Source organism: Bos indicus, chromosome 7, assembly GCF_029378745.1.
Source record: "Bos indicus isolate NIAB-ARS_2022 breed Sahiwal x Tharparkar chromosome 7, NIAB-ARS_B.indTharparkar_mat_pri_1.0, whole genome shotgun sequence".
In the NCBI taxonomy this organism is placed as follows: domain Eukaryota; kingdom Metazoa; phylum Chordata; class Mammalia; order Artiodactyla; family Bovidae; genus Bos; species Bos indicus.
This window is the reverse complement of record NC_091766.1, coordinates 1,370,846-1,382,981: the sequence shown is the minus strand read 5'-3', so window position 1 is coordinate 1,382,981 and position 12,136 is coordinate 1,370,846. Positions and strand designations below refer to the sequence as shown.

The 12,136-nt window shown below is 52.7% G+C and overlaps 1 protein-coding gene and 1 long non-coding RNA gene across 3 annotated transcripts in view; one reads left to right on the top strand and one right to left on the bottom strand.

Moving 5' to 3' along the window:
* The first annotated feature begins 9 nt into the window (after window positions 1-9).
* Window positions 10-1,843, top strand: LOC139184013 (uncharacterized). Its single transcript, XR_011567430.1, has 2 exons — window positions 10-95; window positions 334-1,843. It is a non-coding gene; the product is annotated as an uncharacterized lncRNA (long non-coding RNA).
* A 1,277-nt stretch (window positions 1,844-3,120) lies between these two features.
* TBC1D9B (TBC1 domain family member 9B) overlaps window positions 3,121-12,136 on the bottom strand; it is a 40,551-nt gene continuing 31,535 nt past the window's right edge. The window contains exons 15-22 of one of the 2 annotated variants that reach the window (XM_019963707.2): window positions 11,485-11,553; window positions 10,262-10,502; window positions 9,789-9,854; window positions 8,168-8,239; window positions 7,888-7,938; window positions 6,276-6,335; window positions 5,447-5,553; window positions 3,121-4,410 (exon numbers count right to left, since the gene is read on the bottom strand). In XM_019963707.2, coding sequence (XP_019819266.2) covers window positions 3,724-4,410; window positions 5,447-5,553; window positions 6,276-6,335; window positions 7,888-7,938; window positions 8,168-8,239; window positions 9,789-9,854; window positions 10,262-10,502; window positions 11,485-11,553 — 1,353 coding nt within the window. In that variant the 3' untranslated portion in view covers window positions 3,121-3,723. The remainder of the gene's footprint in view (window positions 4,411-5,446; window positions 5,554-6,275; window positions 6,336-7,887; window positions 7,939-8,167; window positions 8,240-9,788; window positions 9,855-10,261; window positions 10,503-11,484; window positions 11,554-12,136) is intronic. The other variant, XM_019963708.2, reaches the window with a different exon arrangement.

Sequence of the window (12,136 nt, the reverse complement as noted above, 5' to 3'; positions counted from 1 at the left end):
CGCCTTGGGCTCCGGCCCGCCTGCGCACCTCTGCAGGTGGGATGTCCAGCGTTTGTCAGCGGTCAGCTGGGATCCTGGGCGCCCTCAGGAGTCGGGTATCTGTGCTGCGAGTTGGGCACTGTTTGGGATTTTCGTCAGTCAGGTCACCGGCTCTCTGTCTGAGCCCGGACTCCCTGGGAATGTTCAAGTTGGTGGGGCGGGGTCTCCAGCCGGCTCTTGGGATCTGGTCTTTCCTGGTCCCATTTCTTCTGCCTCTTCAGGTAGGGGAAGAGCAAGCCGGAGGTCTCCTCCCTTCTCCGGCCGACTCCCTGGGCCCACGGTTGGAATTTGCAGGACCTCTGATCAGAGGTGGTGAGTTAACGTTTGAGCCGGAGCGCCGAGAATCCTGCGGAAATAGGCAGTTCACCAGCCCTACGCTATTCCGAGAGGGAAACTGAAACGCCCGCCGGTTGAAAACGAAATCAGTCCTTCCTGCAATCCCAGGAAAGCTCTGCTCTGAAAGATGAAGACCAAGTCCCGTTTAGAGCAGAGGGGAAAGATTGCATCCCTCATGTCCCAACCTCACCGGGACCCTAACGCCATTCCGCCAAGACATTACCACGTTCCTGACAATATAAATCATCTTGTTAAAATTTAAAACGCCCAGTCGTGACAAGGCTGGGGTTAGAGAGGAACCTTTCTTATAGGATGCTGGTAAAAGGGGAAAACAATCTGGCGTTTATCTCGATCCAAAGAATAATCTGAATCACCCAAATGTATTATTTATGCACGAATGTTAACCGAAGTATAACAGGGAAAAAGTGGAAATAAGTATTCTGAAGAATGGACCATCATGCAGGTCCATTACAGAGTTTGAAGTGAAAATGCTAGCATGTGTATTGTTAGGAAGCAAGGAGGTTACCAAGTATACACAATAGCAGTTAGGTAAAACCAAGCATTATTTGTTTACATATAATGTGCATGGGCAAGGGTTATAAATGACTTTTTATAAGTGATTTAAAATTTTTAATATTTTCCAAATTTTGCACAATAGCATATATTAGAAAAAGCCAGTTAACTTAAAAAATTATGTTTGAGACTGACTATACAGTGACTGGAGCCACCTATGACCATCTGTGCGTCAACCGGACCCCCTTCCACCCCCCAGCCAAACTACAACTTCTGCAGCAGTCAGGACTTGGTCAATGACTACCAGTTGCCCACCTTTTTAGACTTCTCCACCGATCAAGAGGAAGCCGATTATGCGCCCCAAACCAAACACATAAGGCATCCTGCTTCCCCACCAGCAGCCTCTGATCAGAGCATACCTGAAGCCCTCCCTTGCTTTCACCGTAAGGCGTTCCCACTCTTCTGACTACCTTTTAGTCTCTGCCAAACCCAGGTAATGGTGGCTGACTTCTCTTCTATAGCAAGCTCTTGATAAATGGTTCCTGTTCTCATTTGGGTGGTTTTTGTTTATCTCCAAGTCTCATCATTGTGGATGAGAGTTTCTGGCAGCTACAAAGAATGTTTTGTGGTTAATGAAAAGGGCAGAATAAAAATTTCATAAATGATGTGAGTTCAACTTTGAAAAAGATAAATACAGGGGAAAAAACACCAAAATAATGACTAATGAATAGTAGTCTTAAATACTAGGAAAAGTTGTTTTTCTACTGTTGTGTATTTTTCCCTTTTTCTGCAACAAACATGTAATCCTTTAAAATTCATATGCATATTTTTTTCTTGGAAATTATAAGAATTACTCGATGAATAGTTTGGTACAACAGATCACTTGGTAAGGAGTTTTAAAATATACACTGTTTACTTACAGAATCCAAATATATTTAAAACTTTATTATCCACATATTGTTTAGTGTTACTGTTCTTGTTATTGGGCCTCCCTAATAGCTCAGTTGGTAAAGAATCCACCATTAATGCAGGAAATGTTCTTGTTATTAAACATTTTGACCATCATGCCAGGTTAAATGATTAACAGATGAAAGTATATTGTGTATTTTTATACACTTATCACATAAAAAGACTAATGTCCTCTTTTATATTGTTTACTTTCTTCAGTATACTCTCAGATTTATACTTCTACATGGTATATAAAACATTTATTTACATTCCAAATTATTTAAATCTTTCTAATTGATTATAACCAATTTGATTTTAAACTGCCAATTTCATGGAATTCTTATGTATATCCTTAGTTTCATTATGGCCAAGAACTATAGTTTCATTACAGTCTTTCTGGCAGTAAATCCTTTGAAATTAATTTATGACAAAGCATGTAGTCAGCTTGTGTAACCACTAGAAAGGAATTTACATTACCGACTTGTTAAGAAAGAAAAGTTGTTACGTTTCCTTGATGTTGTTTTGCTGTACTTATTGAAAAGTGACTCAGCAGTTGTGCACAAGGTAAAATCATGGAGGCTTTTATTTTCAAAAACATCGATAAAATCTAAAGAGCTATAAAATAGATTAGTACCTGGAGCTGCGGAGGGAGGGGGGATACAGGCATTGGCAGCACATGGGCAGGAGGGGTCTTTCTGGGGTGATGGAAATATTCTAAAGTTGAATTGTGGCGATGGCTGCACAGCTCTCAGTTTACTAGCAATCACTGAATTGTAGCTTCAAACAACTGAATTTTATGGTATGTAAGTTTTGCCTCAATAAGGCTATTCAATTAAAAAACCAAACGAGCCACAGATGTTATCTTTTAGTAAAAATGAGGGGTGACTGTGTTGGGGGCAAATACTGGACATGATAATCAGCTCCTGCTGCAAAGCTAGGGGGTCTTCATGGCTCAGCCTGTTGCGCATGTCCCTACATTCTGCTTCCTGAACCCAAAGGCTTACTGCAGCCAGGCCTGAGCACATGGCTCCTACCTCTAGACCCTGGCTGTTGACCCCCGCAGAGCAGGTTTTCTCTGTGGGTGCAGCTCTGCGCACGCCCTGCCCAGTCTGCATCAGCAGCTTCCGTGTCCCCGTCCTGCCTGGGGTCTTGAAACCTCACTTCCTGTGAGAGACTTAAGTGTTGGGAACTTCTGGAGTACGGCTTCAGCCCCATACCTGCCTGGGGAGAAGCCAGGAGGCTGAAGCAGTGGTTGAGGGTCACATTAATTCTCTATACACAGTGTGGTTTTTCATTCTTTCAGGGATTTATTAAGGCATTGAGCATAGTGTGATTCTTTTTAGCCAACTGAAATGAATACAAGGAGACATATCAGGACCCGAGGGATGTGTTTTTAAGGTTAATGGTGAGGATGACGAGCTGAAAGAGAATTGAGAGGAACACCTGTGCTGGAGGTAACCCACCCTGATGCAGTGGATGCTTTCTGCCCGTGTCCTCAACCAGAAGCAGGCTCAGGGCTCCCGGAAGGCATCTCGAAGCTCTCACCACGTTGGTGCCCAACAGGCACACCACCTCCCTACCTGGTGCCCAGTGGCAGGAAAGCCCCCAGAGCACGCAGCTGCAGGGGAGGAGGAGGAGGAGGACAGGGTGTGGCCTGGCCACAGTGCAGGGCAAGCAAGGGCAGATCATAGAGCCCCCGACACTGCAGGGCCCAGGAGGCCCAAGGCAGAATGAGGGGCTGGGCACCCCCTGCCTTGGCCCCAACTGTGACTGTTCAGCCTTCTTTCTATTTACAACTCAATTCTGGGGAGAACTGGAGGGATGTGTCCTTAAGGAGAAAACAAAGGGAAGGAGGGAAGAGAGGCCAGTCCGCAGGCCTTGGAGCCCTCAGCCCAAAACCACAGACTGCTCATGGTCACTGGAGGTGCTAAACTGTCTCTCTACCTTCCTGTGGTCCTTGATCTTGAGTCCAATGTCTACCCTCTTCTCAAAGAAGTTCACCAGCACAGACTCTGTCAGGATGGAGGCCAGGATCTGCTCGAATGAGATGCACCAGTCTGTGTCAACGGTACCCCCACCATGGGTGGTGGCCACAGGGCTGCGAGCCTCCCCGCCCACCAGCACTGTGTCGTCAGCCAGGTCTTCACACTGCAGGGAGCCAGCGCTGACCACGGAGTAGGAGGATATGGACATGTCGTCTTTGGTTTCGTCATCAGACAGAGGCTGGGAGGGAGAGCCCCGGCCCTCACCGCCGCCCCCTTCACCCACCACCTGGCTCTCCTGTGGTGTTTTCCCAAGGTGGGTGTCTCCACCTGCTTTGGCTTGGGGGTCCCCTGCAGCTGGTGGCTGAAGTTCCCAGGCAGGGTCTTGAGGGGGGTCTGGGACTGGTGACTCATCCTCATCGGGGGCACTGTCCCTGGACTTTCTGCCTGGCCATGCAGAAAACCTCTTCCCCACCTCCCCGATGCGGAGTAACAGGCTGGCCACCGTGGCAATAGCGTGGTACAAGTCCTGCTCCATGGGGTCTTCACTGAACATGTTGTAAAGTGTCTTGCACAGCTCAATGAATTGCTCCTTTTGAGGGGGAAAACAGAAAAAGGACAGGGAGATGATAAAAGATGGGCCAGGCTACCTCCGATCAGTCAGTCTCACAATGCTGGCCATTCTGACTGGTGTGAGGGTGTCGTCTTGTTAGTTATCTTCATATACCTGTGCTTTGACATATCCATTTCACAGATTAGGACACTGAGGTGCAGAGGGAAAGGCTTTGTTTTCCAGCTGTCTTTCAGCACATATAGAGACATCTGGAGTCTCTCTTGCCTGTTCTGTTAGCAGAGACAGACCTATGTCTATTATAACTTTTCAAACCCAGTGACTACAAGGACCTCACTGTGTTTTAGAATCAGTTTGAGTGTTTTAGATCTTTAATTAGAAGCCACTTCAACTCTCCTTAACAAAGCTCTTTAGAGAGTGATGACAAGGTAAGGCAGCCTGGGTTCGTTGAGAGGGATGAAGAGGTCAAGTTCAGATCCTGAAACCACATTTAGGCCTCTTGGCCTGAGAATGGGATGAAACCTCCCCCCACAGGGCATCCCATTCTTCAGGCCTGTGGATGAAAGAGCACCCAGATGCCAAGGGACCCCTCTGGGCAGAGCAGGCCGTGATCAGGCTGCAGCTCAGCAGCGGCCTTTGGTTAGATGTCTGTGGTCCTGGCTGTTAAGACTCTGGAGGCTGCAGTCCTGACCTGGAGACCTGCATGTGACTATCGGCAGGGGGGCAAGTGGGCCTGTGTGCGCGGCTCGGAGCCAGGCTGGAAGGACAAGTGCCGTGACACTGGCTCATGAACAGCAGTGAGTTTCTGCCTATTGAGGCTGACCTTCCCCAGCGCTTTTCTGGTTCACAGATGCCGATCAAAGCAAGGGAGTGTTCTGAACAAGGCCCTGGAAAAACCAGCCCCTGTCCTCCTAGGCAGTCCCTGACTGCCGCTGACTGGTGGGTCTAAAGGTAGGCAGGAGAATCCCTCCATTCCAGGGGTGTGGGGAGGGTGGGAGGGTCCAGACTTGGTCGGAATTTTCCAGAAACATCTCTTGGGTGTTCTGATTTGGCCTACCTGGTTCATCTTGGGAAGATCCTTAATCGTCTCCTTTTGAACCTCTTTCTCCTTGGCCCACATTCGAAGGTAGTGCCGATAGTCAGGAGGGCTAGTTCCCTTCTCCTCTGTGAGTTGGAAGAAAAAGATTAATCTCTGTCTGTCAAATGAGAGAAAGAGGGCTGGGGGCTGGTAGCAGGGGATAAGGGGGTTTAAGGATTATCTGGCATGAAGTTACCTGGGCCCTATTACAAAGCACACAGCAGCCCGCAAACTTTTTGGCACCAGGGCCCAGGTGCGTGGAGAACAGGTTTTCTGGAGACTGGGGGCGTGGGGGTGGGATGGTTTCAGGATGATTCAAGTGCATTGCATTCACTGCACTTTATTTCTATTATTATTACATCAGCTGCAGCTCAGATCATCAGGCATTGGATCCTGGAGGCTGGGGACCCCTGAAGGACCACTCAAGGGTCCCCCCTGGGCTATGCTGAAGTAGGTTTGAGCTAAGCTGATGATGATGGCCCCACTATGTCCTCCCCAAGATGGTGATGGGACCATGTGGGGGCTGGAGAGAGGGTGGCACAGAGAGCCAGGGCACCCCCAGAGGGAGGCAGTGATGGCTGGGGGTGCTCGTGGCCACAGGAAATTCAGGCCTGGGACTGATGAGTGCGAGCTGGGTGGCTGATGGTTGGGCCTTTACCTCAGGGAGAGCTCTGCTATCAGGCATGCATCTGCCATAAGGTACGGGAGCTATTCCACAGTGACAGGGCGACCAGATCCCACCCACCCTAGGACCTCTTCCAGCACTGCACGCACGCGCACACACACACACACACACACACACACACACCTCTTCTTTTATCTTGGATGTCATTTCCAGCTTCCTCTCGCTCCTCCTGCTGTAATACTTCTGGACAACAAAAAGAACAAGAACAGTCTTCTGTTATGACTCCAGACCACTAAGGTCTGGCCTGTGCTTTCCTGTGGAAGTGGACCTGGTCCTGGGCCCTGGCCCAGCAGGTCCTGCAGGCTGCTGCTTCTCTGCCCCACACAGGGCCGGCTCACTCCACCTGGTTACATCGAACCAGAGAACCACTGAACTCTCACATCTTCTCTTTCCAAAGAATACGAGTCATACCACACAGTTCTTAAATCAACGGTGATGCATGTTGCAGGCAAAAATTCTGAGACCAACAATTTCTATACTTTCTGCCGATAAAGGTCAAACTCAGGGGAGTCTGGGTTACCAATTCAACCTGTAACCGCCACGCCAGCTGATGGAGAATTTTACGTTCCTGAGTCCTGTGATCAGCACTGTATCTCTTAAAGTGATACATATGTGTGCACCGTGGACCTGGGGAGAGCAGGCTGCCCGGCTCCCCCAGACCTGCCCCCTGAGGGGGTGTGGCTGGGGGAACATCAGGTGGGGAGGCAGGTGCCAGCTCCCCCAGACCTGCCCCCTGAGAGGGTGCGGCTGGGGGAACGTCAGGCGGGGAGGCAGGTGCCAGCTCCAAATGACCCTCGGCAGCTCTGCAGTGGCAGGGAAGGGTGCAGCCCTCTGGGCTCAGGGTTTTCATCAGGGAATGGACCACTTCCCCGGGGGTTACGTGAGCTCCAAGGACAGGGCTCTGTACCCCAAGTCCGTGGCCTCTCCTCAGGTGCCTGGGACAGGCCTATTTGCTTAGGTTCCAAGTATGACAGAAGATACATCTGTTTTTTTAGTTTGTATAATTGAAATCAAGGTCCTCAAGCTTCACAGTCAAGTAAGCCTTTGACAATGTCAGTAGGATTGCTTTAGGTATCTTGATAGTATCTTTTAGTTTCCCTTTTGAGTGTGTATTATCCTTGATGTGTTATTACCTATCCCCCGTGAGCAATGATAGGGTGGTGTTTTGGTCGGTTTTCTGGGTGCATTACACACTGCCAGCTTGACTGCCAAATCCCAGCCCAGAATACCCCACCGCCCTGGGCCCAGTGCTCCCTGTGGGCTTTAAATGAAGCACAGGGCTGACTTCCAACAGGCACTCAACATACACATTTTTCCTCAACTAAAAAGTTGTATGGAACATAAAACTGTTTCCAAAGAAAGCCTCCACCACTCTTTTCTACTTCCACTCATCTGTGTCATCACAATGACAGTTTTGCAACAATAGTATTTTGTGTTTTTCCTATGACCACGATGACAGAATCGTTTTTCCATGTGGCCTGGAGGTGATACCCTGGTACCTGTGCAACACCACGATGCCATGTGTCACCACTTTCTGCCCCTACGACAAGAACGGCAGCTGCCGCTCTCTACCCAGGTCCGCAGCTGGCTATTCAGAACTTAGCCACACAGGAGCATCTTGGGGCCCAAGAGCTTCCAGGCCTCTTGACCATGCAGGGGAGTGTTCAGAAGACGAATCCCAAGGCCCTGGGGAAGCCAAGTGCAAAGGGGGCACCCTTGCCCCCCAGGCACTGACCTTGAACCTTCCAGGGCAGGAAAAGATCCAGATCGGAGGCCAGAGGAGACGCTGGAAGGGACAGCGAGGAGGAGCAGAGGCAGAGGGAAGGAGGAGCCAGGGTCCAGGAAGGCAGAGACAAGAGAAACAGGAGTGAGAATACTCCTGGGGCCCTGGCCCTTGTTCTGCAGCTCCCCCGTGCAGCACACCCCCACACCCGGGGAGGGCTGCAGGCCACCCGCACGGCCCTCAGCAACTCTGCTTGGCACAGGGCCTGAGGCCAGTGGTAGAGAGCACTCACCTTCTGAGGAGCTGTCCTCGGTGAAATAATGGGCTGCTTCCAGGGCTGACTCAGCCTCCTCGGGGCTCAGGGCTGTGTTCGGAGAGAGAGGAGAGTGAGGGCAGGAGGGAACAACGTGACTCTGACCAGAGGAAACCCCCCCTCCCCTACTGAGTGTGCCCACCAACGCGGTGTGTAGTCACAGTGGTTAACAGATGGTGACTGCTTCCGGTTAACTTGGACACTGTGTTTGAAACTGCAATATACATCCAGTCAGAGGAGTCGGCTGAACGGCCATCCTTTGCCCCACTCCGTGATGCTGTGGCCCAGAGGATCCTTTTGGGATGCTCCCAGCTCCTGTAGGCACGTGCGCAGGGGCCAGGCAGGCACAGACAACCTGTTCTCACATCATACCCTTGGGCACTGTCCCACACCAGTACGTACTGGCTTGCCTCACTCTGCGACAGTCTCTGTTCCTGGTTCCTTCTCCCCGCTGTGTGGAGGGGGAGGGAGTGAGGAAGGTTTAACAGTGCATGGCCTGTGGGGAGGCGGCAGGTATGGGCCGTCACTAGGCCCCAGGTGGAGCAAGGTGGACAGAGGTGGTTTGGGAGTGGCAGGGCCGGCCTCACGTGCCCTCATCCGTAGGCTCCTGGCCCAGTGGGGTCTGCCCAGCTCAAGCCTCGCTCAGCAGAATGAGAAGTGCCTGTGCCAATCTTCCCGAGGAGGTGTACCCAGGACCAGTGTTGCCTGTTGCAACAGGAAAGACTAGCCACAGGTAAGAATCCCTGCGCTGCGTGTGTCAGGAGCAGGGCTCTCCAACTCTGGATGCAGAGCCCTGTAGGGAGCTTCAGAACCACAGTCTGGGCCCTGCCCTCAGTCAGTCAGGTCTCTGGGATGAAAAATTACTCTGGCCAACTCTGAGGCAGCTCCTGAGTCCCTGGTGGGGGCAGGGTCATGGACAACAGCAGGAACCCAGGACAGCTCTACCCCAGAGCAGAACCCCTGGGGCTAGAACTTTCGCCTGCCCCAGTCTCAGCACCCTCTGTGAAAATACGGAAGCCCATCCCCGGCCCTTGGAGAATTCTGAGTGGCTATGTCTGCTGGGCCGGGTAAGCTAGGCTGACACAGGCTACCCACTGTCTGTGTCCCAGCGGGCCCCGCACTGCGAGAGAAGGCAAGGGAGAGAGCCACACAGGCTCCTCAGCCTCCCCTGGGCCTCAGCGGTGCCCCCAGGCTGCTCCTCTGGTGACAGACAGGAGTCCTTGACAGATTTAAGGACAAGCCAATGAACTAAGAAGACTCAAACCTGAGTCTCCACTCCTGTGGCCAACCCCTCTCAGGGGGTACATGGAGGGGCCTGGTGCTGCGTCTGGGCCTCTGCCCATGCGTGGAGCCCTGAGACACCCACACGTCCCCCCAGGCCATGCAGGGCCCGGCCTTGCTCTCAGACAGAGACTGACCCGGCCTCAGCCCCATCCGCTGGCGGCTCTGCACTCTGTCAGGATGAGGGAGCCTCCACTGTGCTGGGAGCCCAGCTGCCATGAGGCCCAGCCACGCACAGAGGCCTGTGCCTCGGAAGGCCGCAGCTCTGGCTCTGCACTCTGGAGAGCCCTTGCTGGGGAGTGGGAGAGGTGGCGCTCACCTGGAGGCAAGTGCAGCTTGTAGAGAACCTTGAGCTTCTCCGTCAGGTCCCCGTGGTACATCCCACCTGTGGGGAAAGGCCAGCAGGAAGGCAGGCTGGCAGGAGGGCACGAGAGCCCCGTGGCCAGGCCACATTTGAGTCCTCCTCCTCCAGGGGGCTCCAGCGGGATGCTCCTCACCGCCTGACTCTCTCCCTGGAGAGGCCCCGAGGGTGAGCACCAGGCCTCAGGCCTGCTCCTTCTCGGGGCCTGCAGACCCAGCCTCCAGCAGCAAACTGAGGGAGGGGAGGGGAGGGTGGGGAAGGCTCCCATCATGTATCTCTGTGGGAAAACTGCCCTCCTTTATCAAGGGTTAAGGGCTCTAGGCTGCCCTAGGCTCGCTATGGTGGGCAGGCTGGCTGGGACTGGTACCTGGAAGTTTCCTCAGAAAGGGCAAGGGTAGGGACGAGTCCCTGCAGGCCCTAGAGCCACTCACTCATCCCCGTCACAAACTCCTTGAAGTTGATCAGTGAGTCCTTATTTTCATCCAGGAGCCGAAACATCCGCCCTGCCAGCACAGGCGTGTGGGCGCCACAGGCCCAGGGCGTCAGGCTGGCAAAGAGCTCCCGGAACTGGTGGGCATCGATGCGGTACTGCTCCAGGTAGGGCAGGCTGGGGTCCCGACGCACAGCTGCAGGGCGGCTGCTCCCCCAGTACTGACTTGCTAGGTGCTTGGCCTGCAGGGGGCACAGCCTGGTGAGACAGCCTGGCCTCCTGGGCCCTGGGTGCTCAGGGTCACCAGGCTGACTGGTGTGTTCACCCGCCTCCTCTATCCAGGTCCACAGCCTCCTGAGCAGTGAGCGCTGGGCTAGACACAGCATCTCACAGAACCTCAGGCGCTGGCACCGTCACCCCCTTGTTTAGAGCCGTGGGAGTCGAGACAGGGCCCGAGGACCACCAGGCACAGCGGACCACTGGCTGGACCACTCTGACCCGAAGGCCATCCCAGGGCGGTTCCCTAGGGGGCTGAACCCCAGGCAGCGGGAAGGGCAGATGGGACATGACAGGGAGAGCAGACAGGCAGCGCAGACATGGCTGTTTCTGCTTGTTCTTCATGCCCTTTCCCGTTCCTCTGTTACCAGCACCCGAGCTTTTCCTGGAGAGCCCCTGTTGTCCCCAACCCAGGCCATGGCGTGTGCATGCGGCCCAGCCTGGGGTCAGCAGCGAACAGCGTCCTGTAGCCACAGCACCTAACTTGAGTCACTCCAGCAATCAACCCTGGGCTTTTTGTTAAAACCACCTGGGAGAGAAAATTCTCTTTTCATGGGGTTACGGCAAGGATGACCCTGGAGGCTGCGGACAACAGTCCTTCCGCTCTGCAGGAAGAGCAGTCCACGTGATATCTGATAGCGGAGCTTGACAGGACGTCAGAACACCTAGATCCGGCCCTGTCTGACTTTTCAGTTTCTAGACTTTTCAGTTTCATGAGCCAATGCATTCCGTCTTGTGTAAGCTGACTTCAGCAAATTTTCAGCCACTTAAAAGAGTATCTTGCCTAAACTCTGGAAAGGATTAAATTCTACCATGTGAACTTTGTAATAACTGCATCTGAGGATGTTTTTAAATGTTTTACATCCCTCCGGGCAGGAGGCTGCTGCACAGAGGATGAATTTAGGGGACTAGGATGGATACTGGTCCTCCCTTGCTCTTGGCTATCACCTTAAAAACCATGTAAAGGTCCTCCAGTTCTTCAATTGAGAAACCAATGTCCCCAGGTATAGCTCGGACCTAGAAGGAAAGAGATGCAAGATGTATTAATGAATTCTCAAGGTCTTGTTCTTTGAGGGAATCCCCATGTGGCACCAACTACCCTTCTGGTGTTGCCAGCTGGGAGGCCTTTTTGTTCTGAACACCGAGTCTGGGACACGGGGTGAGGGGTGGTGATCTAGAAACTGCCATCTGGATTCCTAGAAAGGCCCTGGGAAAGCTCTTTGGAACATAACTTAGAACTTCCTTGTGATTTCTTCCTATAGAGACAAGAGGACAAAATCTGACAGCAAGGTCAGCGGGCTGAGTGGGCAGGGGCTGAGGGGCTGTCACTACCCAGGGGGTGGGTTAAAGCCAGGCTGGCGGGCTCAGTCCAGAGTGGGCTCGTGCTTGGCCTTCAGGCATCAAGGCAAAAGAGAAGCTTCCCTGTGACCAATCCGCAACAGAAAACAGTGACCAGCCCTCTCTCCACATCCCCAAATCTGTACCTCCACTTCTGCATCCTAGTCCCACACAGGACAGTGCTGGGGGGCCCTGCACCCCACTTCTCAGGGCAGTCTGAGGTGGCTCGGCAGACACAGTCCACTTAGTCCCCATCCCAAGC